At 42.1% G+C, this 19,223-nt stretch overlaps 1 protein-coding gene across 1 annotated transcript in view; it reads left to right on the forward strand.

The window, feature by feature from the left end:
* The window catches only part of LOC122713060, a 44,704-nt gene that overhangs the window by 7,560 nt on the left and 17,921 nt on the right, over positions 1-19,223 (forward strand). The window contains exon 2 of the mRNA XM_043933195.1: positions 18,149-18,240. Coding sequence (XP_043789130.1) covers positions 18,149-18,240 — 92 coding nt within the window. The remainder of the gene's footprint in view (positions 1-18,148; positions 18,241-19,223) is intronic.

Genomic DNA, 19,223 nt, shown 5'->3' on the forward strand with positions numbered 1-19,223 from the left:
AGCCTTTCCAAACACGCCGACCATTGGAACGAAATTATGCGACGCGTGCCAGCGGTCGGCCATATGCTCACGAATTAAGGGGCTCTCGGCCTTAAACCGCGCGACCCGGCCTCCGTGAAAGGAAACCCTTCCTCTCCTCTCCCTCCCACCGCGCTTCGATTCCATCTTCCACCGTAATCGTGGAAGCGGAGGAGACAATGGCCCCGTTCCACTCCACGTTTCGAGTTTCGACTCGAACCGCTTAATCGCCGCTCCCTACTACCTACGCCGCTTCCAACCCGATCGTCACGTAGCGTTACAGATGTTCTCGAAGCCGACAACCGTGCACGTCCTTCGACGGCCCGTTATTTCACGCTCCTTGTTACTTGTTGCTCGCTCGTGATTCGTTACTGGACCCGTTCTCTTATTCTTCTTTTTTCTTTTTTTTTTTTTTTATCCGTTTCGACGTGTGGTTCGGTTTTCGTCACACGTAGAATTCCAATTCGGGAAAAGTAAGTAAAGGAAAAGCTTTATTCTTGGAAATTAATTGGAAGCGAATCGTGATAATATCGTAAAGAAGCAAGATGCAATTTTAAATAATTATCACGCGCGATCCAATCTCGCGGCCACGCCTTCCTATTTCCGCTCGATTTCCCGCGTATCCTCTCGGGATTCGTGTCGATTAGTCATCGCGTCGCGTTGTCGATCGGTTGGTCGCGCGCCGCTTTTCTTCTCGTCCACCGATTCACCGGTCGAATCGGATCAAGCCACCGGAACACGGTCAATCTCGACCAATTATGCAAATCGCCGTGTTACCGTTAAATTGCATCCGCCGAGCGCGGCATTAACGTCCAGCTTTCCATCGAGAGCGCGAAAATGATAGGAAATCGTGCCGATCTCGTGTCGGCCCACACCATCATCCATCTTATTTTCCCCTCGAAATTATGAAACTTCAGCCTCACCGAGGTTCGTCCTAAGATGAGAAAGATTGATCTGAATGGAACAAGACCGATTTTGTGCCTATCTTTATTCTTGCATCGATGCGTCTGTTTTCAAAATTTGACTCGAAGTCAAGAGATAAATAAATTCTATATTCTGATTTTATCGATGCATCCGTTTTAAAAATTTGACTCGAGGATAAATGGAATTTCATTCGTATGGACGTGTTTAATAAATTCTGATTTTTTATTCTATCGTCGATCGATTCATTAATTTTCAGAATTTGACTCGAAGTAGAGATAAATAAAATTCCATTCGTATGTGTTTACACAATAGATTCTGATTACGCGTAAGACCAATTTTGAGTCTATCTTTATTCCGATTTTATCGATGCATCCGTTTTAAAAATTTGAATTTGAGGATAAATGGAATTTCATTCGTGTTTATACAATAGATTTTGATTATGCATAAGACCAATTTATTATTCTATCGTCGATTCATTAATTTTCAAAATTTATATATATTCCATTTCGTATATATATACGCAACATAGATCTCGAAAATTCGAGAAAATTGTTACGCGGTGGTAGATAATAGAAACTGAATTAAAGTTCGGATCATGGCACTAATTTCGTTACAGTAGCTGCATCTCGTACATTCTCGCATCTTCTCCCAAACGGAATCCCGCCACATCCCTCGTTTCAACTTTCAATCGTCGTATTCCGCAACTTGCTTCCCGTAACCGGATGTCCGATGTCTCGAGAAATTTCTCGGAAATATTCCGAATTACACATTCCTCTTCCTCCCGCGGCCACGTCTTCTTCTTTTTTCCTTTTTTTTTTTTTTTTTTTCCCCTCCATCAACGCGTGACTAAAGGTACAATAAGCGTCACGTTGCGTGAATCATCGCGCGAGAGGTCACGTTCTTTCTTCCGAGAATCGTTTCAACGGCTCGAATACACCGTGGAACGTGTGACGGGAAAGAAGAAGGAAGAACCAAGAGTCGCTGCGAACCGCGCTCGTCACGACCACTTTTTCGAAATCCGTTCGTCGCCGAGTCGAAGACAAACGAAAAGATTGCTCGAACCGCTTTGGACGATTGCTTCGATTGCTCGAGAAACGGCCGTCTAATCCGTGCACACGCGTGGAGATCGATCGAGACCTTAGCCTTCGACCGAGATCGTCCCGGCTTTCTCGATCGGACGCGATCGCAGCAGGGCGTGGCGAAGGCTGGCCGGAAAGGTTGGCGTCGCCGCGAGATCCGAATCTATTCTCAGCTCAACAATGGATCGCATTCTTAAGGCCACTAGACCGCCGGTCTACCGCTGTATCTTGGAAACAGCGATACTTGCTCGCATTCCATTCGCTTCGGGAAAACCGTGCACGCGATTCAAACGCCACCAATCTAATCGTCCGACGCTTTTTCCACGTCTGATTAACTCTTTGCACTCCAGGCCTGTTTCGCTCGGTCGAGCCACCAACTCGGACACAGCGTTCGGTGGCCTCATAAGATTACCATAAGATAATTACTCGTGAGATAAGATTACACCTCGTAAGATTATACGTAAAGAGCTTAGGAATCTATTTATGATATTCTAAAAAAGTCAAACGTAAATAAAAGAATCAAAATAAATATTGTCGCCGTTCGAGGATTGCTGCAATAGTCCCAGTGATGGCAAAAAAAAAAAAAATTAATCGATCGACTTAATCGATCGTGTTCATCAGACGAATTTCCTCGAAGATCGTTAAATTAAAAATCGCGGATTATCGGTTCATCGGTTTCGAAATGACGAAAGGAAGTAACGAGTGGAATGGATATCGGCAGTAAGAGTAGTAAGTGGATCATCGAACCTAACCGAATGGAGGTCGATGCATCGCCGTTTCCATGGGTCCGCGTGCTAGGCCATCGTTTGTTTCTCCTTTCTAGAGTTATTCTAGTCGCGAGGACTAGACGCGTATGCGTCGACGTTGCCAGCCTAAAAACGGATTCAGTGGAACGCCTTTAAATTCGATCCGCCGACGGAAGAATCATCAACATTGGCTTCCGCCAATCCTTTCAATCTTTCGTTATCCGATCGTTCGTACCGCTCGAATTTTCCCGAGGAATTCGTCGAATGTTGACAGTTACTTCCAAGCGGTCCATCAAAAGTACAAAAATAGACCTCTTAACAGGATCCCCTTTTAATTCGTTTTCCCTCGTTAGGCCGAGGTTAAAAGGCAGCCTCGTGGATTTGGAAAATTGTCGAGTCGTTCTTGAATCATCGAATCGGATTCCACTCCACTCCCCCCCCTTTTTTCTTGTAAAATAAACACCGTTATTTTTTTTTCTTTCTTTTTTTTTTTTTTGTCATACGTTGGACCCAGGCCAATTCGGTCGATTTTTGTTCGATTCTTTTTTTCCTCGAACGCTCGAAACGAAACTTACTCTCTTACCCTAGAATTAACGGATTTGCACCTGGACTCCTCCGAGTCCGGTTGAATTGTTGGGCAAACCTGGCCCAGGTTTATTCGTCATTCGTCAAGCCCATCTGCCGATCGTAATCGTACCGTTCATTCGGTAAAGACGGTTCTCAACTTGCGTCTCCCAAAATTTTTGTCTTGTTTTCGTGCCACGTGTTTCGCGACGACGACGAGATTTTTTTTTCACGATACTAATTTAATTTACTAATAGTCTTGAGTAAATCTGTATAAATAGACAAGTATGGCGATATATATATATATATTAAACGATACATAGAATTTGTTTTCGAAAGATGGAAGAGTTTTATTTCGCAAAATATTGCAATATTTTGTATCAACATTGATATGGACGTCAAATAATTTAATTATTGAAAGCGTTAAATATTTAGCATTTAACTGTCGATGTTTTAAATTTATATCTACAGATATATCGATACGATACGATGAAATTTCGAAAATTTTTTACGCGGTATAAAAAAAAAAAAAAAATAAAAAAAAAACGTTCCCGATTAAAAACGAATGAACGTAAAGAATAAACGAGCTACGTCCTTCTCTCGAGCCGACACCCGCTCTCCGATCCGTAATTTTTATGGACGAGGCGAATCTACGTGGTTAATCTACGTGACGCATTGCGACGTCATCTCAGTAACCTGCCCATCCGTCCAACGAATGCATTACAATGTAAAACAACGTATTCGTTCCCGTGTGTATCGTTCGATAATGACGCCCTCTTCAGTTTCTCCGAATAACGAGATACGGGAACAAAATGGCGCGGACGAGAGGAAAAAGAAGACAAGAAAGGGATCGACGATTATTAACGATTAATTGGCAATTTGTCAGAGGCGACGCTTCCGAGACTACTTCTCGAGAGCCGGTTTCGATTTGACCGAATTTTAAGAAAGAGAATCCAATATTCGGCCAAGAACGGCGGCAACAGGGGAAATAATCGCGAAATTCATTGCGATCGCAACAGTTGAACGAAGCCTGTTACCGTTTATTACGCGCTACAAATCAAGAAGGCGGTAACAATAATTGAATCGCTTCGATTATTTCACGTTTTCTCTTCGTTCGTCTTATTAACTCCGCTTCAAGGGAAAACGAGAGTTTTCGTCCATAAAATCCGTGAAATCGATGAGCGAAATCGATCGATGTCCTGAAAGTTTTATTTATTTACGAATCTTACGAATCGTATGTACATATATAATCGATATGTACGTATAAAAAAAATATGGAAAGCGAATGAGAATAAGTTCGTTCATAACATTCTCTGAGAATAATTCGGGGGAAAAAAATATTCATAAGAATAAATCATTAAATTATGATGTGTCAAATATATCTATCGATCTATTTATGATTTAATTCGAACGACGAAAGAAACGATAGAATTTAACAATGTAAATAATAACATTTAACACAATTAAATATTTTATGGTCTCTGTACATGAGACAGTTAGAAGTGAAAAAAAAAAAAAGAGAGAAAAAAATTGTAGAAGCGGTAATCGAATCGGCTTTTGTTCATATTTCTCAGGGTTGAGCCGCAACAATTTTACTCGATGTTTCGCAACATCGCGCTACAATTATTTATTGTTCCATCGTTATCGTAAAAAACAGCTGCGAATTGGCTCGTTTCCCCGGGATTTCTGCTCCCTGCTATCTAGTACGGTCGGTACTAACCGGCTGAAATAATAGCAAGAGGTCGTGGTTGTACCGTAAAATAGGGAAACGGAAAACGGAGAGGAGTCAGAGTTTTTCTCCAAACTAAATTCCACTTTTCAATTTCTCTTTTTTCGGGAGCTAAGCAGGGAAGAACAGGCACCGTCTATCTGACTCTAGATAGAGAAGGATCGAGAAAAATTTGACGAATCCTAACAATCGTTGTGGAAATTCGAACGAAATCGTTTCCTCGTTTCCTTCTCCGGTTAACCAGTTTATATTATTTTTGGAAACGAAAGTATGCGCGTGTGTGTATTTCGAGAGTGGGAATCTTCGATGAAAACTTGGCAAACAGGAAAATCGTGCCAATTTAACTCGAAATTAACGTACATTACGATGAATCGAAAATGGAAAAAAAAAAGAAAAAAGAATTTCCAAAATAAAAATTCCCTCCTTCATTCTCGCGTTTATAACAAACGAGAATCTCTCATCCGATTTCGAGTTTACTTTTGCTTCAAAATTTTTTTTTTTCCTAGCGAACGAACGTTCTGAAACACTCCGTATCCTACTTATCGATAGAGCGAAACGAAAATTCGGTGAAACGAGCGAATTTTAAAAAGACCTGAACGGAGAAGCGCGATGAGTAGCAGTCGATTTACTAACAGAGCGCTCGGTTAGGTGCTCGAGACGACGATGACTCACGTGTTCCAGGTTCGTTGGCTTCGGCTGACGTTTTATCGACTTTCCATCGGTCGACTCGGTGTGCTGCACGCAGCACGGCGCACAGTTTGTTGTTCCGGTAATAGAGAGGTATATACGCGTATATATACGTTTCGGAACGAGAGGTGGTAATCGACGATTGGCTGAGGGTCTCGTCGTCGATTCCTCGGGTTTCTCTTAACGGTACACGGATCGCAATAAAACGAGAATAAACCGTGCGAGGTTGAGCGGAGACCGGAGACCGGAGAGCATCGACGGACGTGTCGCGTGTGAGATAGGCCAGGAGAAAGAGAAAGAAAGACAGAGAGAGAGAGAGAGAGAGGAATGTAAAATGAGAAGAGGCGCACGATTGTTCTGGCTCGACGGTAACGACGATCGCTTGTTCCGAACACGCTTGTCTAACTAACGATATCTGTATATAGCTCTCCCTCCTCGCTCCCTTTTCCTCGCTTCCTGCGATTCAGATTATAGAATTACTACTACTGTACTAGTCGTTGAAAGTTGGCGAAGCGATAGAGGGAACGGTGAACAGTTTCAACTTATTAAAATTTCTAATTGCGCCAAGATCGCAAGAAGAGGAAGCACGTTGCAACGTATACAGTATATATTCGATGACCGTTGTCGGATAGATCCTTGAACCGAACAGGGGAGGGGGAAGAGCTTCGAAAGGCTTCGCGCGTTTCTTGTTCGACCGATGTCGAGCGGCTTACGCTCGTTTGTTCGTCTTACCTGCGTTAAGCAAAGGGTATGCTCTATTGCTTGACCTCTTGCGCCAACTTCCCGTTAATCTCGCTGATACTCGTTGCTCCCTTGCTTTCTTTCTTTCTTTCTTTTTTTTTTTTTTTTCGGAACGAAATTTTCCACTCGACTTCCTCCGATTGTCTCGAACGAAGCGCGTACATCGTCGACGTGATGCGATTTTCGCGCACTCGAAGGACTTCTTCTTCTGCGTCGCGTCGCGTCACGTACGTGCGCGATAAAAAATATCGCTTCGCTCGTACAGGGGAACGATCGTAAAGCGATGGACGTTTGAATCGACGTCATCTATCGAAACGTACTTTGACGTGACGTATCGTGGATAGAAAAAAAAAAAAAAGAAACTTGCTTTGGCGGAGATACTTCGATAAAGGTAATCTCGTGGTTCTCGTAGATATGCGCGTGATCTATTTCCGGAAATTTAACAACATCCTATCTCCTTCGGGATACGTTGGAAACCACGAGCTCTTCTCAAGAAGGAGTCGAACGTGATGAATTGAGCCGCCTATGAAATTTCGTAAAGATAAAATAAAATGAAGAAAACTTGATGTTGGCGAAAAAAAGTTTTCGAAAAATTTCAGATGCTGAAAGAAACTCGAATTGTGTTTGCACGATTTCGAGAAGTTTCTATCTTCACGCTATTCGGTATTTCTTTGAATCGATTGTCGCGTTATCGTGCAAATGTCACGAGAGTCTTTACGAGAGTATTACGGAGGATCGTTGAAGGGAACGTTGGCTGCGCTGCAATTACGCTATGCGTCGTCATTAAGGGACACTCGCAGAGAAGCGCGGTTTAATTAAAGTTGTTGTAAATAAGCGGGCTCGCGGAGTCGCGACACCGTCTCGTGGAAAACTCGGGTACTTTGCTCGATTAACATGCAAATAACGGCGAGTCGCGTTAATGATCAAGTTCGCGAGAGGATCTTCGGATCCTCGCAGACATCTCATACTCGCTCGCATGCCACACGGTATTCCAACAATTTTCCATCTCGCGTTTCGAGATTATAAAAATGAGCAACGAAAAAGCGTCGTGTCATCCCGCTCTCGATCGCAAGATTTCGATTCGAGTCGATTTCGTTTCCGATCGATTTTCGTGATCGAAAAATCTAATCATTTCTTTAACCTTGGCGGCACGTTTTCAATATCGGTCGATCGGTGGAGAAAGAAATTTCGGATCACGTGCCGGGAATACGTGCTGAAAAATTCCGTGCGTCAAGCGGAAACCGTTCCGGATGCTTTTTATGGGACGATTTTCGCACGAGGGGTGGGGGAGTGAACCGGACGAGACGAGAATTCCGGAGATCGAATATAAAATATGAAATTGCAAAAATCGCGCTCCCTTCCATCACTCACTGTGTACCGTCTCGCGAAAATTAAAATTAAATTTTTACTGGAACGCGAAGTAATTTCGGACAGCGTTACGTAGAATGATTAATTGTTAATTCTTTTTTTCCAATTCTCTCGAGTTTAAAAAAGGCACGGGATAATCCTTGGAAAAATTGAGCGGCGGTGCGACTCGTGTCTCGCGAGAGTCTTTCACGGATCGATACTTGGAAAAATGGCAAGAGGGTGTGGACATCGAATCTTCTCACGATTCTTTCTCGAAAGTTAGTTCGAGACACTCGACGCTGATTGGAAATTGATAAAAAAAGAAAAAAGTTTTGCCGCTTATAAATACAAATAAAAGAGAACTTTCTCTATTTATCTTATTCTTGCTATAGATCGTTGTGAAAACAACGATCCTCCATTTTCGCCTCGATTCTCGACACGTTCGTAATTTAGAAAGAGATTATTCCTCTTATTAGCGATTTAAGCAGTTAGCCCTCGAAGTTAACCCGCATCCAATAACTCGTCTTATTGATCGTAATTCGCTTTCTCGTTTCGAGTCAGATTTCTCTCATAATCCGCGTGTTCCTTTCGAAATAGGAAAGGGATGAAGCAATCCTCGGTCATTACATTTCTCCAATATTCCAATATTCCATCCTTTCGTCAATTAACGCATACGGAGTACAAAGTGACGCGAATTCTACGCGAATGAATTTTTCCAAAAAAAAAAAAAAAAAAAAATAATACGAAAACCGAAGAGTCATCGTTTATCAAAAAAGCCAATCTCAATACCGCATCGAACGTGTGAAAAAAAATCCCACCACCGTTTCTTCGCTTTTTCCTTACACGAGGCGAGAAATGGTCAGAGAAATTATCGTCGAGAAAGGGTCGTGGCAACTCGAAGCACGCACACGCTGGTACGAAGAAAGTGGTGCGCGTAACGGGACCATGCTCGCGGGGAAGAAGCGGGTGGTTTTCGTCGAATTTCCGTGGAGGGAGGGAGGATGAGACACGGAGAGGGATCGATAGGAGCGTTCCGGTCGATTCGGATCCCCGAAAAATGGTCGGTCCCCGATTCGGTAACCTCCACCACCGAGTGTAACTCGGCTCCTTCGTGCATCGAAAGAAGAAGAGGAGGAGGAGGAGGAACGAGACGAGGGAGAGGGAGAGATCCCTGGCTGGCTGGCTGGCTGGCTGGCTGGCTGGCTTCGTGCGTACGTTTCGTGTATCGCGCGCGTAGGTGTGCGTGAAAGTGCGTGCTCGCACGTACACAACCGCGTTTTATATTGGGCGTGTGTCATCGCCCCGCTCTCGCTATACTACGCGTCCTGAACGCATAAGAGTCTCTTTCGAGAGAATCCTGAAACCATTTTTTCCTTCGAGCACCTTCCTTTATTCGCCTAATTAACCTCTTTCGGCTCGCGAGTTCAACGTTTATCGTTCGCGCGCGGGAGAGAGACGAATTCGAATTTCTTTTTTTCTTTTTTTTTTATTTGATAAATTATTCAAGAGACGTTTGATTCCGATTCGAAAGAAGAGTTATGTTAACGTCGTTGATGCGTATGCAGCACGTCGGCCGTTTAATCGTAAGATCGTGGAGAACGATTCCACGGTTCGACCCTTCGAGGCATATATTTTTTTTTTTTTTTTTTTTTTAGAGGAACAGGAATAGAAATTCTGGAATCGTAGATGGAATCTCACGGTTAACCCTTCGCGGCGTGAATTTTCCAGAGGGGACAGGATTCGCGTGAAAATTATACAAAGCTACCTTAAACTTAAATTTCATCTCGTTTTCTTCTTCTTACATTTGCCATCAAAATTTCTAACTATTCATATACCAAATTAACTTATTCTCCATCGTTAAATGTAGAACAGCTCCGCTCTTAGAATTATATAGAATCGACGTTTCTCTCGTTCTATATTCTCGTTTCTAAACTCTATCGATATATTTAAATAATACCAAATCTATCCATTTCGTTCGATTCCTATAAGGAAAAAACTTTCTAGGGAAGAAACAAATATTGCCAAAGTATGAAGGAAAAAAAGAAAGAAAAAAAAATGCGTTCTCTCCCGTATCGTATCGTTAAAAAGAGGCGGTCGACACGAAATCGAAAATAATCGTGCGGGGAACAATCGTTCTCCTCTCGTTATCGAAAACCCATTATTCGTGCGGGGGCGTCCGCGCTCGCTCTTATCCCGCTAATGGGTCGGCAACCGCTCTCTCTCTCTCTCTCTCTCTCGAAACTTTCATCGTTTCATCGTGAGGCGAGTGTCGTCGTCGACGTTGGCCGTCGACTTAACGACGTCTAATTACCATCTCGATTAATCACTTTTGCTCGCTCCCGGTTATCGAACATCGGATGGCACAATCGGAGTTTCTCGAACGAGGAATCGTTCTCGCTCCGAGGCCGCGAGTATTCCTCTTCGGTACATACGGCAATAACGAAGATACGTTATCCGAGGTGAAGCAGATAATATAGACGAGGCAAAGATAATGGACGAGGACGGGCTACCTACGCTTTTCCTGGACACACGACCCGATTTCCGATTTCAATTCCATCTCCGTTCCTGCGTTTGTTCGAGAGAGAGAGAGAGAGAGAGAGAGAGAGAGAGAGAGAGAGAAAAAAAAATTATGGAATTGAAAGATGTCCTCTGGAATTAAACTGCGCGAAATTTCCAGCTCTTCTCCCCCTCGATATCGAATTTGTCGAAATTATTATCCTCGATATGGTGGCCGAATTAAATTATTGGAAATTCTGGGCATTCTGGGCTCGGCCGTCTTCTCGAGCGATCTTCTTCTATTATTTCGTATTTCGTCTCATTAAGAGAATCCGCTTCCGTTGATGGGCGGTAGATGATGGCCGGTGTGAGAAAGTGAGAATTAACGGGAACCAGAAACCGGGACGGAAATAAAGGGGGGAAAAAAAGAGGGAAGAAAAGGATGGAGGAGATCTCGTGGCAGGGAGGAGAGGCGCGGCGTTATTTCTGGAATAGGAAAACACCGTCGTCTCCCTTGCTCTCCTTGGGAATCAGAAATACTTCCCGCTCGCGCGTCTCAGCCAGCCAGCTCGAGCTTTCTTTCTCTTTCTCTCTCTCTTTCTCTTTCTCTCCTCCCTCGAATTTGTCGAAATATCGCCGCGACCCGCTTCTCCGTCCATTCACACGTACGATATTCTCCGACCGTTTTCGTCGCAGTGAGAACGTAAACACACACGTGTGTTACGCGTTACGAACCAGCAACCAGTTTCGAATAACGCAGCGAACGAAGATTACGAAGATCGTTGTCGATTCGGTTGGAGAAACGATGGAAAAAAGTATACTCGTATACTCGAGACGTTTGTTCGAGCAAAGTGTAATTCGAGAAGCGAAAGTCATCACTTGACGTTTATTCGCGGCAATTAACCCGAAGCCACGTTGACGAACTCGAACGGTCTCGACGGTTGATGGGGGGAAATTTTAATAGTTTTACGAATAATAAAATTACGCGGATAAAGTTACATATGTTCCATAATTTATTCTTCGAAACGTAATAATAATCGTAAACGAGGATTATTATATCGTACGAAAAGGGGATATCGATTATAATGGCTAGGAATAAATGTTATAACGTTTCATATAATAAATAATTTTTAAACTTACTTTTTCTCAACTTAGGTTAATGTCCAACTCTGCTCTCGTCGATCGAACGCGTCGCAGACCACACGTCCTTTTTCTACCTCTTCCGACGGTGGAGAAATTTATTCACTCTTCTTGTCTCTTCTACTAAATTCACTAGAGGGAGACGACATTGAAGCGCATCTCGTGATTCACGGATAGATATATCTCTCAAATTGAGAGACTCGCCGAAATCAATTTTCTTCCTCCGTTGGTTGATTAATCTTGGAGAGTGCGTGAATTAACAGCAAACCCTGTATCTCCAATATCAACGAACCTTTTCCCCATATATATATATATATACACACATACATTCGATACTGTAATTTTGTACGAAACAGAAACGGAATGAAAAAGCGATAACGGGGGAAGAGATAGACCGATGGACAAATCGAAACCGAAGCTAATATTCGACGAATAGAATTATACTCGGACTCTCAATTCTATTTCGGCGGGGATCGAGTGAAAAATTGAATCGATATAACGGTGAAATCGAAATGCAAGTATATATATAAACGTTAGCCTTTCGAATCCTCTTCGCATCCTCCTCGATCCTCCCTTGGAAGAACGGTTTGGAAACCGAGTATCCTATCACTTACTTAAAGAATTTTTCCCTTTTTCGTAAACTCGCGCGAAGAAGGAACGAAGAAACGTTAGAAAGATAAGATCCGGAAGGAAAATCCGGATGGAGAAACGTCGGCCGAACGGATCTGACTGGCAGGCGGACTAATTTTTATTATCCGTTGGGATTATGAGAAAACAAAGGCGAAGACTTTGGTGTGCAGCAAATGGAAACGTTGGGAGAAAGGGAGAGAGAAGAATTAGCGAATTAAAAACGGAGAAAACGGGGGAAGCTTGAAAGGCTCGTTGAAAGGTCTCGGCCGCATTGAAATTCTATCCGCGAACGGCTCGGACGCTGGATGTGTATATATATATATATACATATACATATACATATACATATATACATATACATATACGAGAGTGCGGAAAAGATGCGCTCGAGCTGAAGGTGAATTGTCGGTGCGGCGGTAGGGTCGATAGGAGGAGGAGGGGGGGGAATAGGTCTGACGATAAATCGATTTCACGCTCGCGTTGCTCTGAGCGCGAATTAATCCGATGAACGCGGCTGAATCGTCTCCGGAAAATGCGCTTCGGCGTAAAGAAGGAGAGGAAGAGAGAGAGAGAGAGAGGAAGGGAGGAAAGAATCGTGATATTCAATGGGGCGCAGCTATCTAAAAATATGTGTTGAGGATTGTATGGGGGAGAGTGTAACGTAATATTTGACATGGATAATTAATACGGAGGAACGGAGACGGTTGTTGTTGCGACATGGGCAAGGAGGAGAGGCGTTATTTCTGGAATAGGAAAACACCGTAATATTTGATATTGATAATTAATACGGAGGAACGGAGACGGTTGCGATATTGATGGATTATAAACGTATACAGAGACGTAATGAAGTTTATCGCGTTTTGATTATCGAGAGGAAAAGGAAATGATTCGAAGGAATTCTAATTTCAATTTAGATTTATCGAAAGTCGATTAAATGCTATTAATTATCGTGCAAATATTAATTAGTGTGATAATAGAAGAGGTATTGAAATTCATGTATATAGGTATAATAAATATCCGGTTTTTCGATTCGAAATATAATTTTTCATCGTGTATTTTATACAAAGTGTTCTTGGATTAAATCGTACCGGATTATGTTCTGCGAAAAATAAAAATAAGAAAAGAAGGTTATATAAAGTTTATGTTTCCAAATGCCTCTTTATGAATCCAAGCTTATGACATTTTAGGGAAATTTATCATTGTCGTCGAGTTTCATCTTTATATTGCTTTCAGTGAATAAATTATTAATCATTCGACTATTTCAAACAATAAACATGGTTAAAGTAAATTTCGTAAATACCTCGCCGTCTTATTGTTACATTCCGAAAGTACGAACTCGCCATTCACTTTAGCTTTCATATTTTTTATTATAACTTTTATAAGGCATTTGCTTACATATGGACCAATGTTTATATAACACTATTCTCTTATTCTTTTTTAAGCAAATAGAATATATTGACGCAGCTCGATCGTTTAATCCCTGTGAATTTTGTATTAAAATATAATACGTACAGACATTTCTTCTTATTTATATTTTTCGTCGCCACTGTACACTGTAAGAATGTATACCATTCTAAAATAATTTATACATAGGACGGAATATCTGAAAAATTTACAACATCCGTGGTGAGTCACGCATCGTCAGCCCCCATCAGAACCTCTCCTCCGTACGAGCTATAATTACGAAGTTTAATTGACTAACGAGCGCAGACGAGGATCGGCGAAGCAGTGCAGAAATGGAGCTCTGATTGGTCCATTCACTAAAGCCCAACTTGGTTCATTCACGTTGCAATTAATTCGAAAGCGTCTAGCCACGGGGAGAGCTGTAACGTTCCTCGTAGAAACTTCTCTCCTCGTAAGGGAGGGAGGGGGAGAGAGAGAGAGAAAAAACATTCTCGTCGATGGTCGGCAGTTACACGATCGAATTTGTAAATCGAATCGAAACTTAGAGAGAAGAGAGAAATTTAAGAGAATCCTCTTGCTGCTAAAAAATGCGACCGTTTGTTCTCGTCGAATGTAATTTTCTGGTATTCGATGGGATATGAGAACGGTGAATCAACGATAAAGGGATAAAGGAAATAATCGTAGGTCGATGAACGAAAATTCAGTGAAATTTCTCTTGGAAATGGAACAATGTGTGAAATTTGAAAAAAAAAAAAAAATAATAAAAAAATTCTCTTCATCGATTGCAATTTTCTGATATTCAATGGCATATGATAACATTGATTCGCGCGATGATAAAATGGATCATATCTGTTGAACGGGGAATCTATCGATGAAATTCGAAGGAATTTTTTTTTTTATAGAATGGTACAAAATTTTTTCTTTGAAGCATAGAAAATTCGAGAAAATTAAAAAAAAAATTGTCGTTCCCTTTTTGCTCGGTTGCAATTCTCTAGCTTTCAATGGCCACGTGATAACGACGAATCAACATTGATTCACGCGATAAAGTAAATTATCGCGTGAAAAAGGTCGTTGAACGGAAACCGGTCCAAACTCAGGATTGAGGAATGTTTTTCATTCGTTTCCCACGGAACACGCGTGAAATCTGAGAAAATATAAATAACAAACACTATTCTCGTCGTATTCTCGTCGGCATATTTTTCCGGTGGCAAATCAGCGAATCGACATTTGTACGCGCGATAAAGGCGATGGTTGAAACCGATCGGCCAAATTCAGTGGAATCTTCTCAGGCTGGTGCGAAGGTTTCCCTCGGCAACACATGTGAAATCGGGATAGCAGGCATGGGAACCCACGAAATGCAGATCCGCCTTCGCACATGCCTCGATGCACGCACGTATGTGCGCCGTACACCGAATTAACGACGACCTAATTGACCGTCGCTAATTCCCTCGTCCTCTCCCCTTGTTGCTCGCGTCCAATCCTCGAGTTTCACCACGTACATCTAGTTAACGCCGGCCAGCGTCTCTCAAACTTTCCTCCGTCGCTCTATTTCGCGTTTTCCGCTCGACTCGGCGAGACTCGATTCCACCGACAAGTTCATTCAACGAACTTCTTCCCCGTCTATACTTTTCTCCACCGGTATTTATCTATCTATCTATCTTTCTCTTTCTCACCATCGATTCTCATGGCCGCGACCGTAACGAGTGGATCAACCGAATCGAACGAATGTGCTCTCCAAGCGAGTCGAAAGTTTTATTTGGCTTTACCCGGTGGCTTTACCCGCTCTAGATCTCTGTCATTAACTCGAATTTCTTTCGAGAACGTGGAGCAATGACACATGCACGCTAATGCCGCGTGCACGCTCGCACGAATATAATCGAGCGATAAAATTGTAGCGTCGTTACCGACCGCGTTATGGCCCTTTCACACCTACGTTACCATACTTTCCACGTCTCTCATATTTTCTCACGCTTGCCCTAATGGTAATATCGGGGAAAGTAATTTTGAATAATTTAAATCTCTATTATAAGATCGAAGGTTCAAGAAAAAAAGGTACGCAAATTTTTAATTTCATTCAATGTGTTACGCACGATGCAAGAGGAGAGGAAGTAACCTGTGACGCCAAGTGAACACCGAACTGCGTGAAAAATCTCACGATTCGACCGGTTTTGATTTCCTATTGGACAGGAAATTAACGATAAATCGTAGCTCGTAACGGGTGAATAGCTTTAAATCCGTTTAGACAATCGGGAAGTAATTATGGATTTGTGCTGCTTCGACCCAATTAAACCCATCCCGAATTAAATGCGTTTTCAATCCATCCTATTGATACTCACCAATACGATTCAAGAGTACAAGAGCGATTCTTTCGCGATTGATACGTAACGAAATTACGATTTCTGCGTCCGTTGAAGATCGTTGGGATGGAAAATCGTGCGTCCACACGGCGGATACAGCGACGCGACCGTGCTTTGCGCGCAACGTATCCGTATCAGGGCTACCAACCGCGTTATTCGAATTTAAACGCAGCCGCAAGATCCAACCTCGACACGAATCTGGTAAAATTTAATATTCGGACCGGACCAATGGGGGCGTCCGCAAACGAACGACGCGATGCGGCCAATCCGTGGCCAAGTGTATACGACACGTATATGACACGATTACCTCTAACGCATCGAACATTTATTACGCCGTGTTTCATCGTGATTTGCGGAAATTTCGCTTCGATTATTAATCGATTATTAATGAGCCGAAACGAAAAGGATCCTCACATTGGCCAGCGGGACGATTAATCGTGCAAGAGCTCGAGGAAAGAAAGAAAGAAAGAGAAGAAAGAAGAAGATAAAAAAGAAAGAAAGGAGAGAAAAGTTGTAAGTTCTGGGAGCATCGTTTGCGTCAAGCGATAAAGTTGCTCTCCTCATCGAAGGGGCCCGTACATTTGGTCCATCTTTTTTGCGAACCGCCCCTTCTTCCCTGGTCACCCTTGACGTCAATCTCGTTCCCATAAACGGAACACACATGTGCCGGACGATTCCGTTCGCGGCATTGGCTCCGCTCCGTAATACGCGATTTTAAACGGCCGATCAAAATTCCACGATGACCTACTTCTCTTTCTCGATCAATGCCGTACCACCGGCCTTCGCAGGACCTCGTTCAATCGATCGCTCGATCCCCCATCATTCTTCCGTTTTATTCGAGCCAAAGGAGGAGAAGTAGCACGCGTCTCGTCTCGTTACGTCGTTTACGTCGGAGGACAGGCTCGTCGATCCGAAAATATTTAATTTGGCCGGTTAAAAAGAGGTGGTTTCCGGAATATTTAACAGAATTTCTTCGACTCCCGGGTAATTTGACTCTTCCATCGTTCGGGGGGATGGAAATTACGGACGCTCGGTTAAATCCGGGCTAACTGAATTCCTTGATAAATTCCAGCCGTCCAAAGGGGAAACTTTGTCGGACGAAGAAACGCGAGTTATTTGCGCGAGGAAGTTCCTTGCCTGCAACGATATAAACGCCTTGATATTTTTCTTTTTTTTTATCGCGAATTTTATGCATAACAAAAGGAAACCAGATTCTTCGCATTTCTTTCTGGACGTGTATGTATATATATTGGATTTTTCTCGAACATTTCCAACATCTCTCGAATAAAAGTCGAACGATAATTTTAATCATTTTTATTCGATGCCTACCTACGCTTAGTCCAGGCCCACGCTCGCTTCGACGAGCCAAGCCCTCTCCTCTCCTATTTCGAACGCACACCCTCGTCCGGTTTATGGAACGAGCTTTTTTTCTCGCAACCACTCGACAGAAGATAACTGGAACCAGACGAATGCGGAGTGCAAGCCAGCTCGATCAAGGCCGAATAACGTACTTGGCCGACGAAACGCGGTTCCCCTAATCGATGCTTGGCGAGAGTATTTTTAGTCCGCGTATTTGGGATTCGAGCTTCCTTTTAAAGGGAAGGCCTGTCTTCGATCCTCGATAATCAAAAGTTGCGACGCGGCACGAATAATTTTACCCGCAATTTTCCACCTTTTTCTTTCTCGATTTTCTTCGTCCTTAAATCTTCCCTTAAATCGTTTTTATCGATCTTTTTTATCGATCTTGTGAAGATTACCATAAAGAAACTTCTTGAGTAAAAATGATACATACGCGATGTTATGAAGGGTCAACTGAATCTATTTATTTCTACTTTAACCTCGATAAATTCAAACTGTTTTGCTCACTGTTCGGAATTATAGAAACTTGGATACAAATCCAATACTTGTAGAGAAATCTACTTATTTTAAATCTATTGGAAACCATTTATCGTGCTTTCTCTCGACAAGAAATTATCGAGAGTGTGTACACAACCATAACATTTCTTTGATATCTATGAACTTCTTTCGAATATTAAAATCGATTATCGCGAAAACGGAAGAAAATCCTAGCTTGCTCGTTTCGATGTCAAGGCCTCTTTCTCTCTCGATTTAATTACCATCGAGCAAACGTGTCGGATGCAGTTCTCTGTTTCGAGCATTCTCTGTTGCAGCCGGTTGTTATCCCAGATTTTCCCTCGAAACTGGTCCACTTCGTTAAAATATGCGAAGAAAAGGAAGAGAAGAGAAGATTTCTCTAACGATTTCCACCGGTCGACTCTGTTTCAGGACCGTCCCCAGATTTCAGCAGGCACACGTTGGTCAGACCGCGGGTCTATCACGGCAGGACTAGGCGGCAGATCTCCTCGACCAAAGAGAACGTAAGTATGATTTTGTTTGTCGAGGAGGAAATTTTACGTGGTGAACTTGTGTATTTTTGTACAATGTAGTAATAATTACAAAAGATACAAAATAAGTAAGAGAAATTAATCTAACTTAACATTCGAACAATCGGCATGAACAGAGTTGGGCATTAATTCGTCGAAATATTCGAAGTATTAAAAATAAAGTTAAGTAAATAATTAATTATTAAAATGTTTGAATAACATTTATTCGTAGCTAATTGATTCGTTTTCCGTTACAATTATTTCCGATTATTATTATTATGTTTCGAACGATAAATTGTTAAAGTAATTTATGGAGTTAATTTTTTGTCTAATATCTATTGTAGCATTTAAATAGCTATTTTTACGTGTACGATTAGTGTTACGATAAAGGTTAACTATCTCAAATAATTTTAAAAACATTAACATACTATCGTATATGATCGTAAAAAAAAAAAAAAAATATGAAATCCATCGATCATTATTTCGATCGTTCGAATGTTAAGTGTTAAAACGTTATTACGAGTTTCTAATAAATTTATGATAAATATTATTGAGCATTTGAGAGAAAATATTTCGAAGAGAAATCGTTTTAGATTAATCGATGGAAGAAGATGTCTAAGTTGCCTATACTTGTACGCTTTCATGAAATCGGCAAATGTTAACCCATAAAAACAAATATCCCCCTCGTATTTATATCCTCCGCTATAATTTTACACGAGCGTCCATAAAAATTAACTGCGACTCCTTTCTGCGAACCTATCCTATCCGCGTGTGTCGATTGTCGACACGACTGACGAAAGGACACGATTTCGTCGTCGATCTGCCCGTATAAACGAACGACCTCGCTGTCGGCCAGGATCCTCGCGATATCCTATTTTTTTACGACGACGTGTAAAGAGCGAGAAGCGAAATTCCACCGCTCGCGTACGACTTTCACCGACGTCGTAAAAAAAAAAAAAAAAAAAAAAAAAAAAAAA

This window comes from Apis laboriosa, unplaced genomic scaffold, assembly GCF_014066325.1.
Source record: "Apis laboriosa isolate Shangri-la unplaced genomic scaffold, ASM1406632v1 scaffold21_cov150, whole genome shotgun sequence".
Classification (NCBI taxonomy): Eukaryota; Metazoa; Arthropoda; class Insecta; order Hymenoptera; family Apidae; genus Apis; species Apis laboriosa.